Source organism: Crinia signifera, chromosome 5 (genome assembly GCF_055691185.1).
Source record: "Crinia signifera chromosome 5, ASM5569118v1, whole genome shotgun sequence".
NCBI lineage: Eukaryota > Metazoa > Chordata > Amphibia > Anura > Myobatrachidae > Crinia > Crinia signifera.
This window is the reverse complement of record NC_139221.1, coordinates 281,919,324-281,944,643: the sequence shown is the minus strand read 5'-3', so window position 1 is coordinate 281,944,643 and position 25,320 is coordinate 281,919,324. Positions and strand designations below refer to the sequence as shown.

Here is a 25,320-nt window from a genome sequence, read left to right as displayed (position 1 = left end):
GGAGGAATGAGAAGGGCGCTGTGGGGACAACCAGATAATAATTACACTTAGGGCCCAATTCAGGCTTGTTCTCTAGGCTGCGTATGTTCGCAGTCTAGCGAACAGGTAAACTGCCGCGTGAATTACCCCATTTGCATGCGAGGGAATGTGTAAGCTTACACATTCCCTCGCATGTGGCCGCAGGAGTGAAAAATCATTTGATGGTCGCCGACCATCGAATGATTTTTTTCCTCGTTTGCAAATAAAAGTTAGTCTAGACTGAATTTAATTTCTGACGGAGATGGCAGTAAAGGGGGCGGGTGCTGATGTCATGTGACATCAGCTGCCCGCAACGAGCAGGCATCGACCCGCCGGCATTCCCCTGCCCATGCTTCGGCGAGTGTGATACTCGTCGAAGGCATTTGCAAAGGGCGTGTGCACATAAGCAGATCCGCGCAATCAGAAACTGGGCCGATTTCAGCCATGGCGATTGGGTCTGAATCGGGCCCTTAGTACAGTATTGTTTTAGGAACCAAAATTAATTTGACTACAGTTCACATTGTACAAATAACCAGTATCTCTTTAATATGAGAACAAATATGCGTACAAGTAGTGATGCGTTATTGAATTAGTGCCTCCGATTATTCAATTGTAGATGTTTTTGCTGCTATTTTTGTCCAAGCCTTTTCACTGTTGAGGAGGGTGTAAAACCATGGGTGAAAAAATGCCTCAAAAAGCAGTGAAAACAAATGCAATTCCTCCCGGGAAGGAGCGAAAACACGTGGATCAGCAGCTGATTGGACGATCTTATTTTACCACTGCTGAATATTTTGGCTTGGCGAGAAATCAGCCCCACATTTGAATAGGGTGAATCGCCATTTGCCCTAGAAAACGGGGAAAGGTGTTGATTGTCACCTAGAACGGAAAATCAGCACTAATTGAATACTTGTACTTAATTGTACAAAAAGCTATAAATAATGCATGGCTTACTATAATTGACATTGCTGTACATTTGTTAATTATGGAAAAATCAACCTTTTAAATGCGCAGTCACTAAATCTGCAGTGTTATGCTAGATCAGCAAGCTTGACCCTTGTCCTACTTTTTCCTCCTCTCTGTCCATCCTTTCAGGTTTATTGTGATGTGGAACCCAAGCGAATAGCACTTTCGCAGGCCAACAATGATCTAAAGGGGGCTACTGAAAAACTTGACGCAATTCGGAAAAAGCTTCACGTAAGCTTGTTGTTTTAGTTTATACTATGTTTAATGTAGTAACAATAATAATAATTAACTGTAAGACAAAAATTATGAACCCTGCTGCTATAATACATCTACCACTTCCTGCTTCACCTCAATACGGAGCCGTATCAGAAAGGTACACCAATGAGATGTATTAATATCTTGTCTGCCGGAGTGGTGGAGTGAAAACTCCTTCCCCCAGCGATTGACACTAGGCAGATGTGCTGTGTGTGCTCTGGTGGAGATGTCCTGTCTGCCCCTCTAGAAGGCTCATTGGGAATCATTACATCTTGCTACTATTGATCTCCTGTGCAGCCGGAAGCCAGAAACCATGCAGCCAGGGGCAGTGCTGTCCCTGCTGCTGTGGATGTGCAACTACACCTGCAGCTGTCAAAATCGATAGCTGTCACTGACTGTTAATACATTTCCCGGCATATTGGTGTGCTATCTTGCAGATAGCAGCGGTGATATAGACAAGGGAGCATAGCACACTTTCCCATAGTCATACATGGGGTAGAGGTGGGTCAGTACACATAACATGCGCTGATAACACTTCTCTCCTATAACCCCACTTAATACATCTACCACACTGAGAGCTAATGATCCCCTTACCTGTGCTATAGTCATTTTATTTCCGTTAAATTAAAAAAAATGTTTAGTTTTTTCTATTGAGTCAAATTCAGAGTCTTTATTATAAAACTAAATGCAGTAGGAAATGCATCACATTTACTCTATACAAGTGGCATCAGAATGGTTTTAGATGCCATTGGTATAGAGGGTGCGGCCAAGATATGTATAAAAAATAATCATTGCTACCTAAATGTATTGTGCCCTGTGATAGGAGCCCATACCTGTGATATTTATAGTAAAGCAATCCAAGTAGTCATTGATTTGCTTTATGCTGCAGAACCCACTGCGCATGCAAAGTCATTAGAATGCGTATTAGCAATGGCCATTATTGAGGAGGGAGGCCGGTAAATTTAGGCATAGGCTACATTGGCTAATGCTATCGATATTACGATTGGAAGAAGGGAAATATAATCAGGGGATACTTACATTACGTGAGATTCCCCCTGAAAACCTTCGTTTGTCCCTGAGATGTTAGTTTTCAAGAGATTTTGCAAAAATTGTCTATTATAAATATGCCCCAAAAGCATAACCGGTGTGGTATGCTGCTCCGAAAGGGGGGATCCAGATGGTCAGTATCCCGATGTCGGAATACCGATTGCCAGTCTGCCGAGAGGGGGGTGAGCGCAAAGAAGCTCCTTGCGGATCGTGGACCCCCCACAAGCGAGACTAGCCCCTGTGAGTCTGGATCCCCCCTGTGGGAGCACCGGCAGTCGGGATTCCGACTTTCGGGATCCCCCTGTTGGAGCATCATCAGGCACCCAGCATAACTGTATAATGTTGTCTCTCCCGGAGAATAGACTCCAAAGGACACTTCAGGGGGTAGAATGGACGGTCTTTAGGCTCTGCCTCCAACATGAGAAAATACTCACGATACATGTGTCCTCAGGGAGAGGGCATTTAGTTGTGACTCCTCCACAACAGTGCTGTGATTCCGGGGTTTATCTCCCCATAGAGCGCCACTTCACTAGGAATCAGGTGGGATGCGGGAAAGCCTCTTCCAGAACTGTTGAGGACTGCCTGGGTCTTCTGTATTTGTATCCTATTGTTCTTAGTTTCCAATAGTGGTTGTTCACAATCGGAGTTTAAAAGTTTGGTTTCTACAGAAAATTAGAAAACTCTACTACAGTGATGTTGACCTCAGGGAAATGGTCGCACTCCTTCCAAAATGAGGATATCGTGAAAAATAACTTTACGTTTTCCTGCTAGGACCTGGACAACAATTTGAAGAGACTCACACAGTCATTTGAAAAGGCAACAGGCGAGAAGCTCCGGTGTCAGGAAGAAGTAAACCGTACAAACACCACCATAGAACTGGCCAACAGGCTTGTTACGGGGCTTGAGGTTAGTAAGGTTTTCACATATTTGTTCTCATCTGTAAGTATATCAGATGACAGAATACAGATGGAGACCTCCTCATTTAGTCTTTTAATAGGATTAAGTGAGTAATAGGATTACTCTGATAATCCCCTACTGTATTGTTCTATGTATTGTATTGCTGCTGAGAACAATAGGATAGCCATGGCTAGCCATGGTGAGCCACGACCTAAGGAACAAAGTTGAAAGGGGCTCACCCACAGACAGACTGCCCTCTCTACAAAGTATTGGAGGATTGTGGGGGAAATTAGGTGAGCAGAAGTTGCTCCAGAACCCCCCAGGCTATATTGCACCTTGTTCAGCCAATAGAGAAACACTACTTCAATATTGAGTGGCCAAGGACCACAACCTGCCCTCAGAGGAGCCCCTCGTGCCCACTGCTCTCAGTTACACCAGCTCCACAGATGCAGAAGCCTTTGCTGTTGGCTATTGGCACTCCAGCCCTGGTCGGAGGTCACTGTACAATAATCTGTAGTGGTCTCCCCAGGGCCAGTCAGCCAACCCTCCCTGGCTGTGAACTCCTTTTTCGGATCCCAGCACCGAGACCCCACATCTTCTACCCAGAACACTGTGGAACTGGTTCTTCAACTCAGATTATAAGGTAAAGGAGAGGGTGTCATAGTGTGTTTAGCACTGGTGTCTCTCTACCCTGTTACCCATGGGCATTACTTGTCTCACCCTGACATGCTAATTACACGCTACACATAATCTTCGACATGCTAAGTGCACACAGGCACTGACATGCTAAGTTCACAATATACACAGGCACTAACATAGGAACATTCTAAGTGCATGCTGCACAGACGTACTGACATGCTAAGTACATACTAAACATATGCACTGACATTCTCAGTGCTCCCTGGGTTATGGCGTTGCTGTCACACCCCTAATTATGGAGTATAGGGCCCAGCAGCACGGATCACCTTGTCGCAGAGGATACAGTGTGCCCTTAATGTTTAAGTTAAAGGTTATATATATATATATATATATATATATATATATATATATATATATATATATACACCTCCTGCTCCTGCTCCAAGTTCCTGGTTCAAAAGGTCCATAGGGGATTCTAGTGGATAAGAGGACTGGACCTACATGTCAAGATAGATGAGTATATCTCTGAATCTATCCGGCATGGTATGTGATTCTATCGCACAATCGTGAGGACATCTCCCAATTTGAGAACCAGATCTTCCTCCAGCGGTATCCAACTATCCGGCATGGTATGTGACTCCATTATTATTTGGCTCCAAACCCAGTGGAAACAGCAAACACAAAGTTGCTTTTAGGAGTACCAATTAGCAGCAGAACTATATCACCATCCTATAAATACCTCCTGTGTCTTTATTCTTTATTAATACACATGTATTGATTTTATTATTTTACATTGATATTGTTTATGTATATTTAAATTTTAATAAATTGTTATATTGTACTATCCAATTGATCTACCTGAGCGCTCCACATTACTTTTCCTTTTTTTCCTATACCTATTGTAAGGGGCTGACACCCCCTTGAGTTGGAGCAGCTTGACACAACACCTCACTAGGCGCCCGTTCTACTCAGAGCTATACAATCTCGAGTATACCCCCCTTTTTCCCAAATTACTCACAGATGTAGCCATATTGCGTGTTCAGAACCAGAAGCGGATCTCCGCTTGTATTCAGTGGTAGCCGCATTTACGTGGCCACACTGCTGCTGTCCATCTGCTTGTGCAAATAGCTGCCACCGTTGCCCTATCCTTTGTGAGAGGGATCCATATGATATCAGACAGATCTCTGAGTATGCACAACTGTGAGTAGATGGCAATATGTGTTACGGTGTAATGGTTAGCATTACTGCCTCACAGAGTTCAATTCCCACCAAGGCCTTAACTGTGCGGAGTTTGTACATTCTCCCCGTACTTGCGTGGGTTTCCTCCAGGTACTCTGGTTTCCTCCCACAATCCAAAAATATACTGATAGGTTAATTCGCTTCCAACAAAATGACCCCTAGAATGTCTGTGTGTGCGTGTACATGTGGTAGGGAATATAGACTGTAAGCTCCACTGGGAGAGGGACTGATATGAATGTTCAAATATTCTCTGTAAACTATGATTCCCTGGTGTATGCCCAGCAGCGGTGGGAGCGCAGGGCCTAATACAGAGGTGTGTACATGGGGTCTGTACTCCGCAGTGCACCATAAGCCGCAGCCAGTTCAACAAGCAGCTCCCATTTGGATGCGGGGAGAGGATTGCAACGCCATCGTTCCAAATAATAGGGGGGGGGGGGTCTCGTTCATGGCTTGACTCAAGTGCACCTGAGTAATTTGAGGGTTACTCAGGTAACTGCTGTGTTCTCCGACACATAAGCGCATCCCAGAACTCAGCAAAAGACCACCATTGATATTTCATTAACTTTCCCCTAAGGGGTGATTAAAAGAACGATCTTCCCCCCACGTCACATTGACCTGGAAGTACATCAGTGTATATTTCAGGCAGTTTGTATATTTAATGATTAACTAGCTCCTAAACTAAGCAGCTGTTAAAAATTAGAAAAGGGTCATCCCAGCCAAGATGACATTACCAGCAATCTATAATACATTAGAATAAGATGATAGTGATTTTTATCTGTCTGGAAATGTATTACGCTGCATGTTCTTACACTTAAACTGTTGTTAGCCAGTGTCACCTTTGATTTATGATACATGGATGCTACGCTGGAAATATTGGAGATTCAAATGGATGATTATTCGATGCTCGGAAAATTTTTGTGATGTTAACGTTCTCCTGGAGATTAAAGAAAATGTTTTCATTGTTGCTTATGACTTAGTCACAAGCAGAATTCTTAAAATGAATATATCAAGTTGTTTTCCTCTAGATGAAGAGAGTTTTCTGGCCAGTAAGTGATAAGTGGAAGTGGCAGTCTTACTTATTGGCTGCTAATGGCATCATGATTAAGAACATTCGATGCGATAACTGCTGTAGCTGCAACAGCGGATTACACAATCATTCAGTCACTGTTCAGGATTTAATTGCTAGAAAATGATACCGAATATTCCTGAAGTAAACCTATTTACTCAGCAGTGCCATAATGAAACGCATTTAATTCTAAAAGGAAAACTGCAACATTTTGTACTGTTCTGTCTGGACCCCCCGACTGCCTGCGCCTCTGGCTCCTGCTCCCCCATCCCCTCTTCCACTGTGCTTCCTGTGCTCAGCTTGCTGCACAAAAGCAGGTCCTGGACGGCAGGCGGCTTCAACTCAGGATGCGTCGGCCAATTAAAATGCTGCACCGCCTTTTGTACCGTTAGCCAATCAGAGCGGCTGCTGGTACGCAAGCTCTGATTGGCTCACCAGCTGGTGCTGCATTTTAATTGGCCGCCGGAGTTGAAGAAGCCTGCGCTCCGGGACCTGCTTTGTTCAGCGAACTGAGCGCAGGCAGCACAGCGGTAGAGGGGATGGGGGAGCAGGAAGCTGTAAGTGTCAGTGAAGTGAGGGGGGGGGGGAGGGGAGGTGACCTAGACTGGAAATCCGTTCCGGGCCCCAAAATTCCTAATGGCAGCCCTGGGGGCTTACACAGGGACTGCAAGCGGGCCTCCTTCCTGCATTAATCCACCCCTGTTTCAAATTGTAGGTGGTATCCTGTTGGCACCAGAGAAAAAGGGTAGGTTTTGCCGTCGACATCCTTTAGGTCCACATGAAAACCCCCAGACAGCTGCGGATCTATGTACTTTTATACCTATCACTGAAAAATACCCTCTTATCACAGATTCGGCTGCGCCTGCCTCAGGCAGGCAAAAGCAAACCACCGGTAAACACTGGGATCAGGGCTCATAGGATAGCCCTTGGTGTGCTAATTAGAAGCAGTTATATACTGCTGATAATTATATATCCTTCTATATATTTAAATAGAGCTTACTAAGTATTATTAACAACAAAAATAATAATAATATGATCACAGACACATTCCAAATTTTCCTGTATAGAACTTGAATTAAAACATTATTACTAGTACAACATGGGGGAGATACAGGATATCAAACCTTCAGAAACAGACTTCATGAGGGTGGTATGAGGGCCTGACGTCCACAGGTGGGGGTTGTGCTTACAGCCCAACAACGTGCAGGACGTTTGACATTTGCCAGAGAACACTGGTGCCCTGTGCTCTTCACAGATGAAAGCAGGTTCACACTGAGCACGTGACAGAGTCTGGAGACGCCAAAGAGAATGTTCTGCTGCCTGCAACATCCTCCAGCATGGCTGGTTTGGCAGTGGGTCAGTAATGGTGTGGGGTGGCATTTCTTTGGGGGGGGGGGGCGCACAGCCCTCCATGTCCTCACCAGAGGTAGCATGACTGCCATTAGGTACCGAGATGAGATCCTCAGACCCCTTGTGAGACCATATGCTGGTGCGGTTGGCCCTGGGTTCCTCCTAATGCAAGACAATGCTAGACCTCATGTGGCTGGAGTGTGTCAGCAGTTCCTGCAAGATGAAGGCATTAATGCTGTGGACTGGCCCACCCATTCCCCAGACCTGAATCCAATTGAGCACATCTGGGACATCATGTCTCGCTCCGTCCACCAACGCCACGTTGCACAACAGACTATCCAGGAGTTGGCGGATGCTTTCGTCCAGGTCTGGGAGGAGATCCCTCAGGAAACCATCCGCCACCTCATCAGGAGCATGGCCAGGCGTTATAGGGAGGTCATGCAGGCACGTCGAGCCACACACACTACTGAGCCTCATTTTGACTTGTTTTAAGGACATGACATCAAAGTTGGATCAGCCTGTAGTGTGTTTTTCCACTTTAATGTTGAGTGTTACTCCAAATCCAGACCTCCATGGGTTAATAAATTTGATTTCCATTGATAATTTTTGTGTGATGTTGTTGTCAGCACATTGATCTATGTAAAGAACAAAGTATTTAATAAGAATATTTCATTCATTCAGATCTAGGATGTGTTATGTTAGTGTTCCCTTTATTTTTTTGAGATATATATATATATATATATATATATATATATATATATATATATATATATAGTGTAGTTGTAGTTCCGGCACTCCGTTAGAATAGTTGACTGGCCCCGGTACCCTCAGGTGCAATTATATAGCATACAAGAAATAGGGGCACTCATGCTTTTATCAAACAAATCATGTATTATCACAACAAGCCAACATTTCGGGGTTTAACCCCCTTTGTAAAGGTATACAGTGATGCCATATATATATATATATATGTTAACTGTATCCTGAAGAAGGGGTAATCGAACCCCGAAACATTGACCGTACTGGAATAAAATTATCCACTTGTTTCAGCACTATCCAAGTCTCCGAGTGCCACTTCTTCCATCCTGATGTGTGTGTGTGTGTTTGTGTGTGTATATATATATATATAATATATATATATATATATATATATATATATATACACACACACGTATATTGCTGCTGTGTGTATATATATATATATATATATATATATATATATATATACACACGTGTATTGCTGCCAGGTTGGGATTCTAGCCCTAGCAGAAGAGACTGGATGTTACCCTGTTTGAATACTTAAACGAATGCTGTCTGCTAATGTCAGATTGATGACAACCCGTACCATAGTATTCTGTCTGTGGGCCGCTAAGCACGTGTGATTAGTTCTGGTTGATGAGATGAAAATGTGAGTGCCAACATTTAACTTCTAGAAATGACTGCTCAGTGTTTCTTACTTGGCTCAGTATAACCTCTGTTTCTATGCAGTCTGAAAACATTCGCTGGAGTGAATCCATCAAGAGCTTTGAAGCCCAGGAGAAGACATTATGCGGCGATGTGCTGCTGACGGCTGCTTTTGTCTCATATGTGGGGTCTTTTACGAAACGCTATCGCCAGGAGCTGATGGAACAAATGTGGCTTCCGTTCCTCAAATCACAAAAGGTGAAATGACTACTTTAAGCACGGATCAATAGAACCTGATCAAAATGTGTCAGTGGGGCATATGCATCAGCGTTTGGGAAGAGATAAAGTGCGGAGAGATAAAGTACCAACCAATTGGCTCCTAACCGTCTTTCAAACACATTCTTTAACATGGCAGTTAGGAGCAGATTGGCTGGTTGTTTATCGCTCTTCACTTTAATACTTTATGAAACTTAGTGCATCTGGCCCTTTTTCCCTCTCCACCATTTGATGTCCATGGGCCTGATTCAGACCTGTTCACTTGGCTAACAAGCGAACAGGTCAGCACAGAACGGCCATCCCCTCGCTAGCAGGAACAAGCCTGAATCTGCCCTGTGTTCTTATGTGAGACGCTATATCTCCAGGATGTGATTTTATACTATATGTGGTCACTCTCTTCTTAGTCCATGGTTACATTATTGGGAATGGATTGATTACTAATTTATATGTAATGCTGATTTTCATTGTTTTGTTATCCGTGCATTAAAAATTTGATCATTTCCACTATGGAGGAACTAAGTCAGCGGTGGCAGAACATACATGCACCTGTTGAACCTTGCCCTGTGCTGCTTTCCAACTAGGCAACTTAAAGTAGAGATCTACTGATAATGACTGAAACGCAAATGTAATTATGCCACTGCACAAAGCATTGAACTGGAGAAAGTACCAGGGGCAGATTGGGAATTAAAAGCAGCCCGGGAAATAATTTGAAGCAGCCCTAGGGGGGAGGGGGGCTAACTTTTGCGCGCCGGAGGCGCGCCGGATTTTTAGGGGGTGTGGCCTATTGATATGGGGCGTGGCCTATTTCAACAAGGTCACGCACCATTTTCGCCTCTGGGGGGCATGGCTAGTAGCTCACCCACACCCACAGCCTGCCCCTTGACCCACCTTATTTTTTTTTTTTTTACATTTGCTTTAAATCTATTCTTGATTTCGCACACAGTAATACCACATACACGTTATGTCACACACTGATGCCCATTATACATTATGGCACACACCGTGATGCCTATTACATGTTACGCCGAAGGCGCGCACCAAAAATTTGCCCTATAATGCCTATTACACGTCACACATCCATATTATACCACATGCCATAGTGCCTATTACACATTATGCCAGGGCTCAACAATTTTTCATAAAAGAAGGACAACAGTGACAGTGCACACCAGAGGCCATGATGCCCATTACGAGTTATGCCAGGGCTCAAAAATTGTTTAAAACTAAAGACAACAGGGATAGTGCGCGCCGAAGGCGCGCGTCAAAAATTTACACCGTTATGCTTGCTACACATCACACACCCATTACATATTATACCACGTGCCATAATACCCATTACATGTTATGCAACACACCGTAATTCACACGCAACACGCTATAATGCCCATTACACGTTATACCAAACACTGTAATTCCCATTACACATTATGCCACACATTGTGATGCCCATTACACATTACTCAACACACCGTGATGCCCATTACACATTATGCCCCGCACCACGATGCTCCATTATACATATGCCCCACACCTTGATGCTCATTATACATATGCCACACACATGATGCCCATTATACTTATGCCCCACAGGTTGGAGTCAAAGGCAAATTGAACAACTGCGCACTTCACAAAGCAGATGCGCACTGCACAAATAGCCAGCACACACACGGTTTAAAAAAAAAAAAAAAGTTTACCAGATACAGGAGGCCCAATTGGATCAGCGGCGATGGCGGCGACAAATGAGTACAGCATGAGGCAACGGAGAAGGCGCAAAATCTTGCGCTGTGGAAGTCACCTCACTCAGCAGGAGGTCACTGCCGCCAAGTGAGGACCGCAACACGTCGGAGCTCAGTCGAGCTACCGCTGAACACCTGGCGGCGAACCTGGGTGTGGTCCATGCACGGCTGCGCCTGCCTGACTGCCTGTTCCCAGACATTGAATAGTCCGGGAACACCACCTGTCCGGACTCCCCACAGTGCCAGATATGCCCCCAGAGTGCCACACATATATGCCCCCATAGTGCCATTTATCCCCCACAGTGCCAGATATCATATTCCCCCACAGTGCTAATTATGCCCTCAGTGCCAGATATTCCCCCACAGCGCCACACATATATGCCCCCACAGTGCTAAGTATGCCCCCAGTACCATATTTGCCCCCACAGTGCCACACATGCCCCCACATACTGTACGTACATATATATATATATATATATATATATATATATATATATATATATATATATATATATATATATATAGTTTGTGTGTGTGTATTGTGTACAATACATTACTTGTTATGCTGGCGGCAGGCTGTTCCTGGACATCTGAGCTCCCATTGCAGCCCTCCATCCTTGGTCCCGACTCCCAGCGTCAGAGTGCATGTGGACAAGCAGAGCTGGGGAGGGCCTCACAGCGCCAATGACGTCACCGCCGTCGCGGACCTACTCCGAGTCCACTCCTCACCCCTTCCTTTCAGCCGGCAACAGTCTGTTTACCCGGCGCTGCGGCGCTGAGCGACACAGGCTCCCTGACTTCCCCCGGCGCCGGGAGGGGGAGCAAATTCCCGGACATTTCATAGTCCGGGGCAGGACGGGTGGTAACCCTAGTCGGCATCCAGCGTCCCCAAACAGTGCAGCATTGCCCAAAACCAATATGGCCGCCGCCTATATGCATTTAATATATGCATATAGGCGGCGGCCATATTTGTTTTGGGCAATGCTGCCGTTTGTGACCAGGCTGTGATGCGGCCGCTTCTAACAAAGGTAAGCGGCCCAGCCAGAGTGAAATCTGGTCCGGCCCACCGGGAAACGGCCCGGTTTCCCAGTGGGCCAATCCGCCTCTGGAAAGTACAAAGAAGAGCAACAAAGCTAATAAAGGGAATGGGGAATTTAAGCTATGCTACAAATTAGGATTGTTTACGCTAGAGAAGAGACGTTTAAGGGGGGACATGCTTAACATGTACAAATATATCAGGGGTCAATATAAAGAACTGGCGCCCTTTTTCGCATTGAGGAAGGACTCTAGGACACGTGGGCGTGAGTTTAGATTAGAGGAAAGAAGATTTCATTCCCTTAGAACAGTGGTTCTCCATGTTGGACCTCCCAACAGTTCACATTTTTCAGGTCTCCACACAGATTCACAGGTGAAGTAATTAGCCCCACCTGTGGATCTTTTAAAATGTGTCAGTGAGTAATGAGTGCACCTGTGCACCTGCAGGGTGACCTGGAAAACGTGAACTGTTCTGGGGTCCTGAGGATCGAGGTTGAAAACTGCTTTAGAAGGAAAACATTTTTTACTATCAGGGTAGTTACATTGTGGAAAAGGTGGTGTCAGCAGACACAATACATATCTATTGGGTAAAAATATCCAGGGGTGCAAACAATGATCATAATCTGTCTTTAAATATATCATAATACACTACATATAATAAAGGATGAATCTAATAGATCATACTCGCTGGCCAAGGTTGAAGTTGATGGACGCAAATCTTTATTCAGCCTAAACTACTATGCAACTATATAACAATTGCCTCTGTGGAACAATTTGCCTATGTTTGAAACGGGTGTGGGATAAATCACAGACAGTCGGGATTCCGACAGTCATTACTCAGACGTCGGAATCCCGACTGCACAGCAGGGGGAGCGCAATGTGGACCCCCACGAGGGAGCAGTCGGGATTCCGACGTCGGAGTAATGACTGTCAGAATCCCGACTGTCGGGGAGCCGTCCGACACCCGTTTTGAAACTTTAGCCACAGTATATGCAGCTAGTCCTGTTTTCAGTCATTACTGATCTTAGCTAAAGTGTAGTAAGCACAGAAAAAAAAAGTGCCTCTTGTACATAGGCAAATGCAGGGAGGGTTTCCAGTTGCCCAGAAACTCCTTTCCCCACAGCCTGGCCAGTGACCACTACATGAAGTATAAAGGACAGCACAGAGCTGCTGCATGTGCCTAGGATTAGCAGATTTGCCTAAAAATTCTGCTATTTTGATAATTTTATATTGTTCAGACATTTTCCTATTTTTTAAATGGTTTCTACCATTTCATTCATATTTACTATTTGTCTTGTTTTGGCTATATACAAATGCAGTGTAGATTTGTAACTTTTCCCATCCCACACTTTCTCCATTCAGGTAGCGATTCCAATATTTGATGGTCTGGACCCAATTGCCATGCTGACTGATGACGCTACGGTAGCAGCCTGGAATAATGAAGGTCTGCCTGGCGACAGAATGTCAACAGAAAATGCCACCACTTTAATAAACTGCGAGCGGTGGCCTCTCATGATAGATCCACAGCAGCAAGGAATCAAATGGATTAAGAATAAATACGGATCGGCCTTAAAAGTTATAAACTTAGGACAGAAAGGGTAAGTGTGTAATACAAACTTGTTATTGCTACACAAATATATTTATATGCACTGGAAGTATTTGATGTAATAGGTTTGCAAACAGAAGTTTGTCTGTCATTTTGTAGGATGCAATAGTGAAATGATAGACATAGGGTACGAACGGGATCAGCTGTAACCGCCCTGAAAACACAAACAGAGAATATGGCAAATTTACAAATCTGCTGGATTTGTGTTTTCTGATTGTGAAGTGATTCATATTTGGCTGCTGAGTTTCCCAGTAGCCAAATAAGGAGGAGCGTGAAGCATCGCACAGAGTCGTCAGATTCGTGCAATGCTTCTCTGTGTAAAAATATGTGTCCCGTCCCACCACAAGCATAATCCGCCATGAGCTCATTGAGCCGGTCCTGGTTGCAGAAATACAGGAGGAGGGGAGAGGGAATCAAATGGGGTCCCTCCTGTATTTCTATAACCAGCACCAGGCTCTTTGCCCAGTCCTGGTTTCCAAAATACAGGGGACAAAAGGAGTAGGGGTCCCCCGTATTTCAGAAACCAGCACCAAGCTTAAACAGCCAACGGTGTCATGCCCCACAGCCAAGGACACTTTGTACATAAGGCCCCCAGCACTTTTTACATAAGGCCAAAGCATGAGCACCCTGGATGGTCATCCGGGCTGGGTCCCTGGGGGAGCAGGGACCCCCCCCAATTAAAGGGTCCACCCACCCTCCAGGGAACCTGAATCCTAGGGCTGTCCCCGGTGTCCCTGGTCTGTGGATGCTGGGTTGATGGTGTAAAAAAAGATTTTAACGAAGTGTAAAAAATAGATATTGGGTTCTTCTGTCAAACTACAAGGCCCAGCAAGCCTTCCCCGCATGCAGGGACTTGGAGAACCACAAGTTCCAGCATGCGGGGCATTAATGGGCCCGTTGGGACTTGTAGTCCTACTACAGAACAATAATAAGAACATACACACACACAGAATAAAGTAAAACTTTATTACACCCCACATACATCCATACTCACCTATAGGGTCCTCCGTAGGCCTGTCCTCCATGGGGTCAGCCTGTGTTGCCGGTTCCCACCCTAGAAGCCCATGTTCAATTCATAACATGGGCTTCTATGGAGCTCCCCGAAGCCTGCTACTGCTAATGGATGACCTGGTAACTGGTTTTACCGGGAATTCCTTCAGAGAGGGGCTGCAAGTGTCAAAACATCTGCAGCCTCCATCAATCTGCTGGATTCGGCCTTCGGTTTGTTTGTTTTGTCGGAGCCGTTTATGTTACATGAAATATAGAACATGGAACAAAGAGGACACAATCTACACCAGAGGGATGGTGAGTATATATTTTTTTCACATTTTTATACATTTAGACCTATGGATTGTGTACTGGGGAAGAGGCCAGGCCTAAGGGGGACTAGGGAAGGGGGTGGGGATTAGGTTTAGGTACAGGTACTAGAGAGGGGGAGCTTAGGAATAGGCTGCGGGAGTAGAGTGGTAAGGTGAGGGTTAGACTGCAGGAGGATGGAAGAATTAAGGTTAGGCACTTTGGGAAGAACCATAGACCAGCAGTGTCCCGCAGATAGGATATAAGAGGAAAGAGGATTTGAGTACTCGCTTTAAAATCCATTCCTCTTAATCTGTCTGAGGGACACTTTGTTCCATCCCTGGTTACAAGGAATGGATTTTATGGTGAATACAAAGATCCTGTTTGTATTGTGTGGTATAATTGTAATATGTTAATGTTATGAATCATCATTATAATGACAAGAAACATATTGCTACATAAGTTACATTATTCTTTTTCCCCAATGGATCATTTAACACACTGAAGAGAAAATCATTTGCTTTTGTGTTCGCAGCCTCTTTATTCCGTATATACATAGTAAACGAGGTGCCCTTTTTAGATGATGGATTTTAATGAGTTTTTAATGGAACATTTCTGCTTTCTACACACAAAATTACATTTCCCAAACACTTGTTTGCTCAGTGCCCTTAAGTGTGACATAAAATCTGTAACTTATACACACAGCGATTCATTAAGGCTTCTTTATATGGGTGTTTTCCTGTTGTCATACTCGTGTGTGCAGGATAATGTCCACAGTAATAATAGAGCACAATTACAATTTGTATATTATAGCAAATGCATTCTGAATTGGAGAACAATTTATAGGTACATTATACTAACGAGGTTACAGAAGAAACATTGGGATACAGGATTGACTGTTGAGTTTAATATCCCTGCTTATGGGAATCCCATAGAACGTGACTGTACAGCCAATTATTATATGTGTGTGTGTGTGTGTGTGTGTGTGTGTGTGTGTGCTGCAACTCATACCAACCAATCAGATGCTTGCTTTCTTCTCTAAAGCTGAGTTCACACTACGCAATGTGTACCAATTGGATATGACTGCCTCCTTGCAGTGCCAGATTAAGCCTTCGGGGGGCCCGGGGTACTTTAGACAGGGGGGCCCCCTTGCACTTCTCATTACTTGCCGCAAACTGCATGGGAGAATATTACACTGTCAAAACACAGAGAAAAGTCAGAATAAACTTGGTCAATGGGTAACAGCAGGGGATATATATATATATATATATATATATATATATATATATATATATATATATATATATATACACACACACACTTACCACATGAAAAGCCTGTGTCCCTCTGCACCTTACTCTGTAGGAGACCTCACAGTCCTAGTGCTGCCTCTGATTAAAAACCCTCCCATGACTAAGCTGCTGCTGCTGTTCTCCATGGGCCTGAGAAGCATGTAATGAGCTCCACCAATCAGAGCTCAGCACAAACCTCTCAGCCTCTGCCCTCTGGTGCAAAGTGTCATGGGACTTAGTCAACTCCCGGTAATGCACAGCACACTTGTGCAATCAGTGTGCCTTGGCTCCCGATGCTCAGCACCATTAATCATTGTCACATTGGCAGATAGGTGAAGCTGCAGCACTACCCCACAGCCATGCAAAAAATCTTTAGCTAAAAAAAATCCATGCCAACCACAGGGGGCCCCTAGCTAGAGGGTAGCCCAGGGGCACTGACCCCTTGTGCCTCCATTATAAAACCGGCCCTGCCTCCTTGTGTACCTGACTGTAGAGTATTCATAAGATGTGGTTGGTACATTAAGTCCAAAAAATGTTTTTAATATACATTTGTATACACTTCTCCATCAGAGCTCAGTCATTTCTGTCCTACGTATATTGTGCATCAGTAACAACATATTTTTGACCCTGCAACTGCTTTCTCGGTTTCTATTTGTGCAGCTATTTGAATACAATTGAAAATGCATTGGCGTCCGGTGATACTGTTTTGATTGAAAATTTGGATGAAACAATTGATCCAGTTCTTGACCCTCTTTTGGGAAGAAACACCATTAAACGCGGACGGTAAGTTACACTACATTGTTTAATGATCAGCTAATATTTACTTATGACAGGTCATTGTGGGGTTTTCATTTGCACTCTGTTCAATTCTAAGTAAATCAGGGGTAGATTTATTAAGCTTGGTGAAGTGATAAAGTGTCTGGTTTTTATCACCACCCAATCAGCTCCTAACTTTGAAGTCACATGCTGGGTTTGAAAAATGACAGGTAGGAGGTGATTGGTCTGTGATAAAAACCAGACACTTTATCACTTCACCGAGCTTAATACATCTACTCCTCAGTCTCTTGCAAGAACTGCAATTGCCATGTGATAGGAGGAGACAAAGGGGCTGGGAAACACCATTTCCCGGGAATAGGTTCTTCCTCACAGGACTGTTGTAGCAAATCCTGGGTTACTCATATATCTTATACTACGAATTGTTAATTGTCACATTTACATTTTATATATTGCTAAGGGGATCTTTGCTGCACTATGGACCTAGGAGGTCATTCTGATTGACCCGCAAAGCTGTGAATTTCATCTAAACGCCGCCCTTCACCCGCATGACGGTCCGCTCCCCCTTGCACGTCGATTTCCCTGCGCGCATGCGAGTGGATGTTTAGCATTTTGCAGCCTTGTGTGCGGGGGCGAAGTCACACTTTCCGAGGCGTTCGTACGGGTAGGGGAGGTTGGGGTCGCGCAGGGGGCAGCATCAAAGGAAAGTGGGCGTGGCGATGCCTGCATGGGGCGGTCGGCTGGCGTCACATGACCTCAGCCGTCCGCCTCGTCTTTGGCCAGCTCTTTATAAATAAGTCCGCCTAGACTGACTTTTATTTGTGAACGGGGGAAAAAAATCATTTGATGGGCGGCGACCATCGAATGATTTATCCCTCATCCATTCGCATGCTACCAAGGGGATACTGGGGGAGGCGGGCAAACGACTGATGCTTAACAAGGGGCACTGAATCAGGCCCTCTATGTCAAACTGTTGGAAGCAGGACGGCTGCAGACGGTTAGTGATTGACAGTCTGCTGCTGTGTGTGGTGGGGTGTAAGGCCTGGGATCTCCTTTGTTGGATGCCTAGCCTCTCTGATGGGTGGCTTGCACGGCACATTGGGTGCATCAAGCCACCTGATATTGTGCCAAGTTAACCCAACTAATGCTGCTCCCTAGGACACATGTTGGATCACGTGTGTCTACTTGTAATAGACGTCTCCTGCTGCATCATCATACAGCGCTATGAATTAGGCCCTACTGTACGTTCATAAATGTGCTATAACCCATAACACTTCATCAGATATGTGTTTGTTATATTGGAGATTGGGATTGGCTGTTATGGTATTGCATATATCCCGGCATCATTTTACTAAATACTGTAGCACCCTTTATGGTGTTTTTTTGGAACAACATAGGATGCTTCAGTGCAACATTTTCAGAAAGCCGTGGTTATTATTTGAATGAAGTACTGTACATTGGCCATCAACCCCAGCTATCCTGGCAATGTGGTAGAGATGGTTTGTGCACAGACCTCTCTCATTCTGAATGCGCCACCTGGTGGCAGGATAGCAGAAAGCACCAGCCTACATGCACAGCAAAAACAAAACAAATAAAAACAGAAACCTGGAATTATATAAGGTTTTATAATTATTAGATAGTATTTCTGAAGTATAATTATTATGCAAGTCAGAGATGTAACGGGAGCTTTACAAATCTAACTCCAAGAAGAAAAAACATAAACTGTCCATATAACTGCTTTAGTCCTTGTATGAAATGTACACAATACCCGAGTTATATGGCTCAGTATTTATTTATTATTTATTTACAGTTTCTTATATAGCGCAGCAGATTCCGTTGCGCTTTACAATAGTAGACAGTGATAAGACAAACTGGGTAACAACAGACAGACTTGGAGGTAGGAGGGCCCTGCTGCAAGCTTACAATCTATAGGGATATAGGGGAAGTTTTTATCTCTTAAAGTAAAATAGGTGTGGAAAGCTAACCATGACAAACATTGCTGAAATTGTTTTTTCCTAGTTTCACTTTCTTTCCTAATGTAATACATAGCTGCCTACCCTCCTGCATTCTGCAGGAGACTCCCTGAAATAGCAGCAATCTCCCTCTCTCCCTAATTAGTCTAGCAATCTCCCTCATTTCCCCTAGCCCACATTATACTGTTACATTTTGGGGTAAAAAAGGAATGAGAGATAGATACATTTACATTGAATCATCAGCACCATTTCCCAGCACTTTACCAAGTATAGTAGCTCTTACTAACTGTTGTGGGGATCATCACAATGACCTACATTTGAATATAAGTCATTTTAGAAGATTCCTCCCAGATGTAGCGCTTCTAGGTGCAACGTGCACAATCTCTTTTCACAATCTCTCCATATATGGAAGTAGACACGCTCTTTGGGTGGAGCATGACACGCCCCCTCAATGGAGCGCTTTGCAAAATTGTATTACCAACTATAATCTCCCTGAAACTAGTTTTCAAAAGTAGGCAAGTATGATGTAATATTATACCGTAGCCTTTTGGGTCACTAAATCATACAATGTCATTGAAATAAATATGTACAGGTTGAGTATCCCCTATCCGAAATGCTCGGGACCACGAGCATTCCGGATAGGGGAATTTTTCGGTTTTTGGAATATTTTTTTTTGGGCATACTTACCTGTCCCCTGATGGTGTCCGGTGGTCCCTCGGCGTCCCCGGGCGTCCACAGCAGGCCTCCGGCATCTTCTCTGGGTCTCCAGCGGTCCCAGGAATGCATTGCGCGGGTGTGCGCGCGCACCGGTGACGTCACCGGCGCGCGAACACCCGCGCAATGCATTCCAGGGACCGCTGGAGACCCTGGAGAAGATGCCGGAGGCCTGCTGTGGACGCCCTGGGACTTGGTAAGTATGAAAAGAGGGTTAGGGGGGGGAACAAAAAAAATGATTATTCGAATGATTCCAAAAACCACGGTTTTTGGAATAATTCGGATAATGGATGTCCGGATACAAGATACTCAACCTGTATTTAATATTTCCTTGTTGTTTTGTTGGAAAGGCTCATCTACTGCCCCATGTCAGCTTCAATTCAAATCTTCAGGTCGCTTTGAGTTTTAGTCTTGTCATGTCTGAAGGTCCATACATACTGGGCGATTCTGAGCTCAGAGCCGCTCAGTTTGTATGGGCCAGCGATGAGTGGTGAGCAGTGATGCGCAATCCCGCATCATCGCCGACCGCCGACTGGGTGGACATAGTGTTCTGCTATGGACGCCCACCCCCAGGAGAATCGCTTAGTCAGGCGAAAATCGCTCTGTGTGTATGCACGGAGCGATTTTCAGCCCAATGATTTTCCCCATCATTGCTTTGCATACACGCTGGGCAAAAATGCCCAGTGTGCATGCACCTTCCGAAGTGTCTTAATAATGACTTTATTGCCTGTCAATATGGAGAGGTTTATCTAACTATAAAAACATTATTTAGATTATTTAAGATTGACCTTTGTGATTCTGACCCTGAGTTGTATATTGTTTAACAAGATTTTTTTTTCTTACTTGCTGTAGTACAATATTTAAATGGTTCCCTGATTACTCCCAGGGATACTATGGTATGGGATTAAACATCTGTTTATGTGTCTGACCAGTGTGACGCGAGGTTTTACCTCAGCTAGGGAATGTTTAGCTCCCTTATAGAAAGCTACGATAGCGGCAGCACTTAAAATGTTCTTCATACGATATCTGTTACAGTGTGAGTTATGTATTTCCCTATGCACATCCTACACAACTCCTAGTAATATGCAATATTACAGATTTGGATGTTTTTTAATGACTTGCCAATATATAAAATCCTCCTTTGAAATAATGGCTAAATAGATGGTTGTGATATATTTGGTGCAGTCCAACAGTTGAAGTTCATTAATAATTGGAATGTTGTGGAGTATGAAGTAATGAATACTAATTACTCCTTTCAGGTCTGACAGCACCCCGGGGGCCAATCCATCAGCTCAGACTTTAATTTGGTTCCAGTAATGGTTCTATCAATAGTACATTAATTCTGTGTGAAAAGATATACAGTTGAACCTGACCCACAGTGTAGACTCCGGTGTCATAAAAATGGCCACATACCGACAACAACTAGGCAATTACAAATAATTAAATCTACTGCGCTTCAGACACTACTAATTTAAAGTAAAATATGTCTTATAATATCAATTGACAGCGCAAAGCATAGCAGGAAATATTTATTGAATTGTATCCATTCCAAAGCAAATGTTCCCGCGTACATAATAGGTGACAGATCTGTAAAGAATCTCTTTAACATGGTACTGTTAGGAGGTGAGGGGCGCGTCTGCTGTAACAGACGTACTGTACGTTTGGTGAGGTTACTTGTAGAGGAATTTGGAGGGGAACATTTCTATTTGGATAAAATGCATCATTTAATGTATGTAGAATAAAAGTAATAACTGATTTAAATATGATTAAGAAGGAATCTGTTGTATTTGAAACACATACAATAATTGTGATATCATATGTTCTCATGATAAATGAAGAGGAATCTTAAAGTTTACACAATTGTCATGCTGTTCTGCACACATTTCTTTCCATGTATAGAAATGTTTATGGTAGGTAAGAACCATTTAGTTTAATTACTGATAACCTCCGACATTACTTATTACATGAAGTCTGCTTCGCCTATTCAGGAAATTAGTTTTTGGGCATACAGTATACAGTATATACCAACAGAAAACGTACATCCTGTACATTGTTAGAACCTTGATGCCTTTGAACTCTTCTCTAACAATGTTCCCTGCCCTCAGCATATAGACTGAGTTAGGAACAATATTAAAATAGAACAAAAACTGTACACCTGGGCAGATCCATGTTGTACTGCAGATGGGGCATTAATATATACAGAGAGATTTAGATTTCAAAGAGGCATGAATAAACTGAAATCTAACTTGCAGTCAGGAATGGATGGATGGGAAGAGAGGGGCGCTGAGAGCTCAGTCTGATGAGACCTGTTCTGTGTGCACTATTGTACTGTATTTGGAAGCAGTGGTATGACAGCTGGGCTGACGCATTTGTCCCTGGCGCTAGCTGTCTAATCTCCTCTCTGCACTTTCTTACCTCCTTCTGCGGAGACTGCACTGCATTACCGAATACTAAGGCTTGACCCACATGTAGCATTTTAGTGGGACCAAAAGGAGCCTTTATGGATTCTCACATTGCGAGTTCGCCAGATACCGCTGTGCAGAATCCGGGCAGTTCCACGATCGGATTTCTAGTACAACATAATGTGACACAGTGCACTGTGTGAACACCGACATTCATATGAATGTGTTCTACTTAATGCTAACCATTACACCATCCGTACTGGATCCAGTTTAGGCGGCCTCATTGAAGAACATATGCAGGTTTCGACCTGCAAAGTGGGTCCTGTTGAGTGGGACCTGCTAATCCGCTACAAGTGGCCCTAGCCTAAGCCAAGAGCAGGCAGCTAGGGGATAGCTTAGTTGGCCACTAAGGTGGCGACATGGTGGGGAGAGCAGGTAACCCCTCAGTATCAGTGGCATCACTTCACACTTCCCCCATATATGGTTCTTCTCACAGTTTGGCCACACTCCACCTTCTGCACATTGGCATCACACATGGTAGAGGAGGATCTCCAGGGATGGCTTATAGGGGGCAGGGACCAGTTATTTTATTTGGGGGGCCTCCAATACTAACTTACTGGCTTTTTATCCCCTTTTGCTTCCAACTTGGGCAGAGCTTGATTGGGATCAAGTTCTAAATGTAACGGGCACCGATTTTAGGACTAACTGCTGTATCTCCCTATAATCCTCACAATAATTCAGCACCATCACTTACAGAAGGAATAAAAGCAGTGGATGGAGATGGAATTATTATAGAAAAATCTATTAATTACCAGAAATTATAGATGAGGAAAGAGCAGAGAACATAAATAGTTGAACTAGACAAATAAAACACCACTTATAAAATGTTGCTTAAATAAAAAACTGAAATAGCTTACTTTGAGAAATTGGTCAAGATCACTGTCCAATTAGGAATAATCCATCAAGTTAGAAAATAGGTTCAGCTGTTGACCCCCCTCAGCACGTGTGTTGGGAAGGCCAATCCATATGGACTCACTGCCTTGGGGGTAGGGTACCAAATGATGACAGGCATAATGTGGGGATTCATCATGTTTACATAAGAATATTGGCATGGTCATAATGTCAATATTGACCATGTTGTAATTGATGACGGATAAGAAACTCTGCATTTTGTTGGCCCAGCGGCGAGATACCTGCTCTGGGCAGTGGTGTCTTCCAGCTCCAGGTGGTCATGTGACCAGGGTCAGACCTCCGGGGTTTACGCTATCCCTCAACACAACCCATAACCCTCACTCTAGTATCTCACTTTTGTTTTATGAGCTAGGCATTAATTTGCTGTATAGAAAAGATAAAGCTATCCCAATCAGATAGAAAATGTATTTATTTATTAACTGTTTCTTACATAGCGCATACACATTCCACAGCATAGACATTCTAGGGTTAATTTGTTGGGAGCCAATTAGAGTATATTTTTGGATTGTGGGAGGAAACCAGAGTACCCAGAGGAAACCCTCGCAAGTACTGGGAGAATATAAAAACTCTGCACAGTTAGAGCCATGGTGGGAATTGAACCCATGACCTCAGCGCTGTGAGGCAGTAATGCTAACCATTACACCATCCGTACTGCCCAAATGCTAGGCTAGGCTTCCACAACAACCACATTAATACAACTACACAATACACTGGTAGTTTTATTAATATGATCAGTACACAAGCCAGCGTTATCTGCATTGAGAGTGATCATCGCAGCTCTTAGCATGTGAGGCTGTAATGTGGTACATAGGCTAAATGTCAATATTAATATGTATATAATGATAACTCTTATTATTTTATAAAAAAATTGCTAATTCCTCATTATTGTTCATGTTACAAAGTTATGTTTTCATTGAACTTTTTGCTCAAGAGCAATCATCTGTCTGTGTGTAGCCGCGGCCTAATTAATGATATTGTTATAGTCCTATAAAGCAACAGAAGAGCAACCAAGCAATTGTTATTTGTCTCTGGCCTGTGATTATATTAGTGTACAGAAAGTAATGCGTCTGGTAAACTAAAGGTCGTTCTGACTCTTCTGTATGATAGATGCAATAATGAAGGTTTGTGCAACTAGTATTCCGCATTTTTATATTTCAGTTATTTCATTTTTCTTTTTTGTCTCTCCTCGCTCTGCCGTGCTGCCAGTTCCTCCCCAATGACGGGGGTTATTCGAGCCTGATTGCTGCTGGGTGATTTAGCAGAGCCGCCGCAGCTTTGAATAACCAACGATTATTGTTTAGTTTCTTAACAAATTAGAGTCAAGAGACAGATTCAGCAGGCATTCTGGTGATGTCAAAAAGATTTAGAAACACCCCCCCCCCAGAAAAAAAAAATGATTTTTGGTTATCTAATCAACTAGGCACATTCTTTTTTTTTTTTTTTAAGTTGTTTTTATTGCAAGAGTTAAATACAATAATAAAACGTGTTATTAAACAGTATTGTAATTTGCAAATATTTTCACTTTTCATTCCCTTCACATTTGGTGACCACGAATTCAAAGATTCAAAAATTATACAATGAGGATTTTGTACAGGAACAATCTCCAATTAACAATAATATATAATTTTTAATAAATGAAGGAGAAAGAAGAATAAAAACAAAAATTATAGAAAGAGGAACAGGGACGGGGACGGGGGGTGTTGGGAGGAGAGGAGAACACGCGTGTCCGAGATGCCCACCCTAAGTTATTATTGAACAATTGGTGGGTCCTTCAGAAGTATTCTGGTCTCATACCAGAGGGTTGTGCTGAAGCACTTATGTGTTTGTCGTTTAGTTTCTGTTGGTAATGTGTCTATGTAACTTTCCCATATCTCGAAAAAAAACTTTAGTTTGAGTCTCCTTGTGGAGAGTTGTTTCAGTCCATTCTAGTTTGAATATTTGAAACAATTTTCCCTCAAACATGGGAATTGATGGAGGTGAGGCAGATATCCATTGCTGCAATATGCACTTCCTCGCAACCGAAAATATATACAACAATAATTTCCTACAACCAACTGAAATTTTGGGGGCAGAAATCCCAAAACGGCCCACTCTGGTGTTAGTAATAAATAATTTACCAAGTGATCCGCTGCAAATTGTCTCACCATTATCCAAAATCTTTGGATAGCTGTACACTCCCATAAACAGTGGTATAAGTTGGCATCAGAATGGTTACATTTAGGGCATGATGAGGAATTAGTGAGACCCATTAAACTAGAACGATGAGGAGATAAATATCCTCTGTAGAATATTTTAAAAAACATGTCTTTGTAAGATGTGGCGGATATTGTTTTAGTAGAATACAATAGAGTCTTTAAAATAGTATT

General features: G+C 43.5%; 1 protein-coding gene across 1 annotated transcript in view; it reads left to right on the top strand.

Moving 5' to 3' along the window:
- DNAH11 (dynein axonemal heavy chain 11) overlaps positions 1 to 25,320 on the top strand; it is a 262,190-nt gene that overhangs the window by 203,113 nt on the left and 33,757 nt on the right. Inside the window, exons 62-66 of the mRNA XM_083189115.1 lie at positions 1,111 to 1,212; positions 3,055 to 3,189; positions 8,963 to 9,136; positions 13,288 to 13,523; positions 16,780 to 16,902. Of these exons, the coding sequence (XP_083045241.1) occupies positions 1,111 to 1,212; positions 3,055 to 3,189; positions 8,963 to 9,136; positions 13,288 to 13,523; positions 16,780 to 16,902 (770 nt within the window). The remainder of the gene's footprint in view (positions 1 to 1,110; positions 1,213 to 3,054; positions 3,190 to 8,962; positions 9,137 to 13,287; positions 13,524 to 16,779; positions 16,903 to 25,320) is intronic.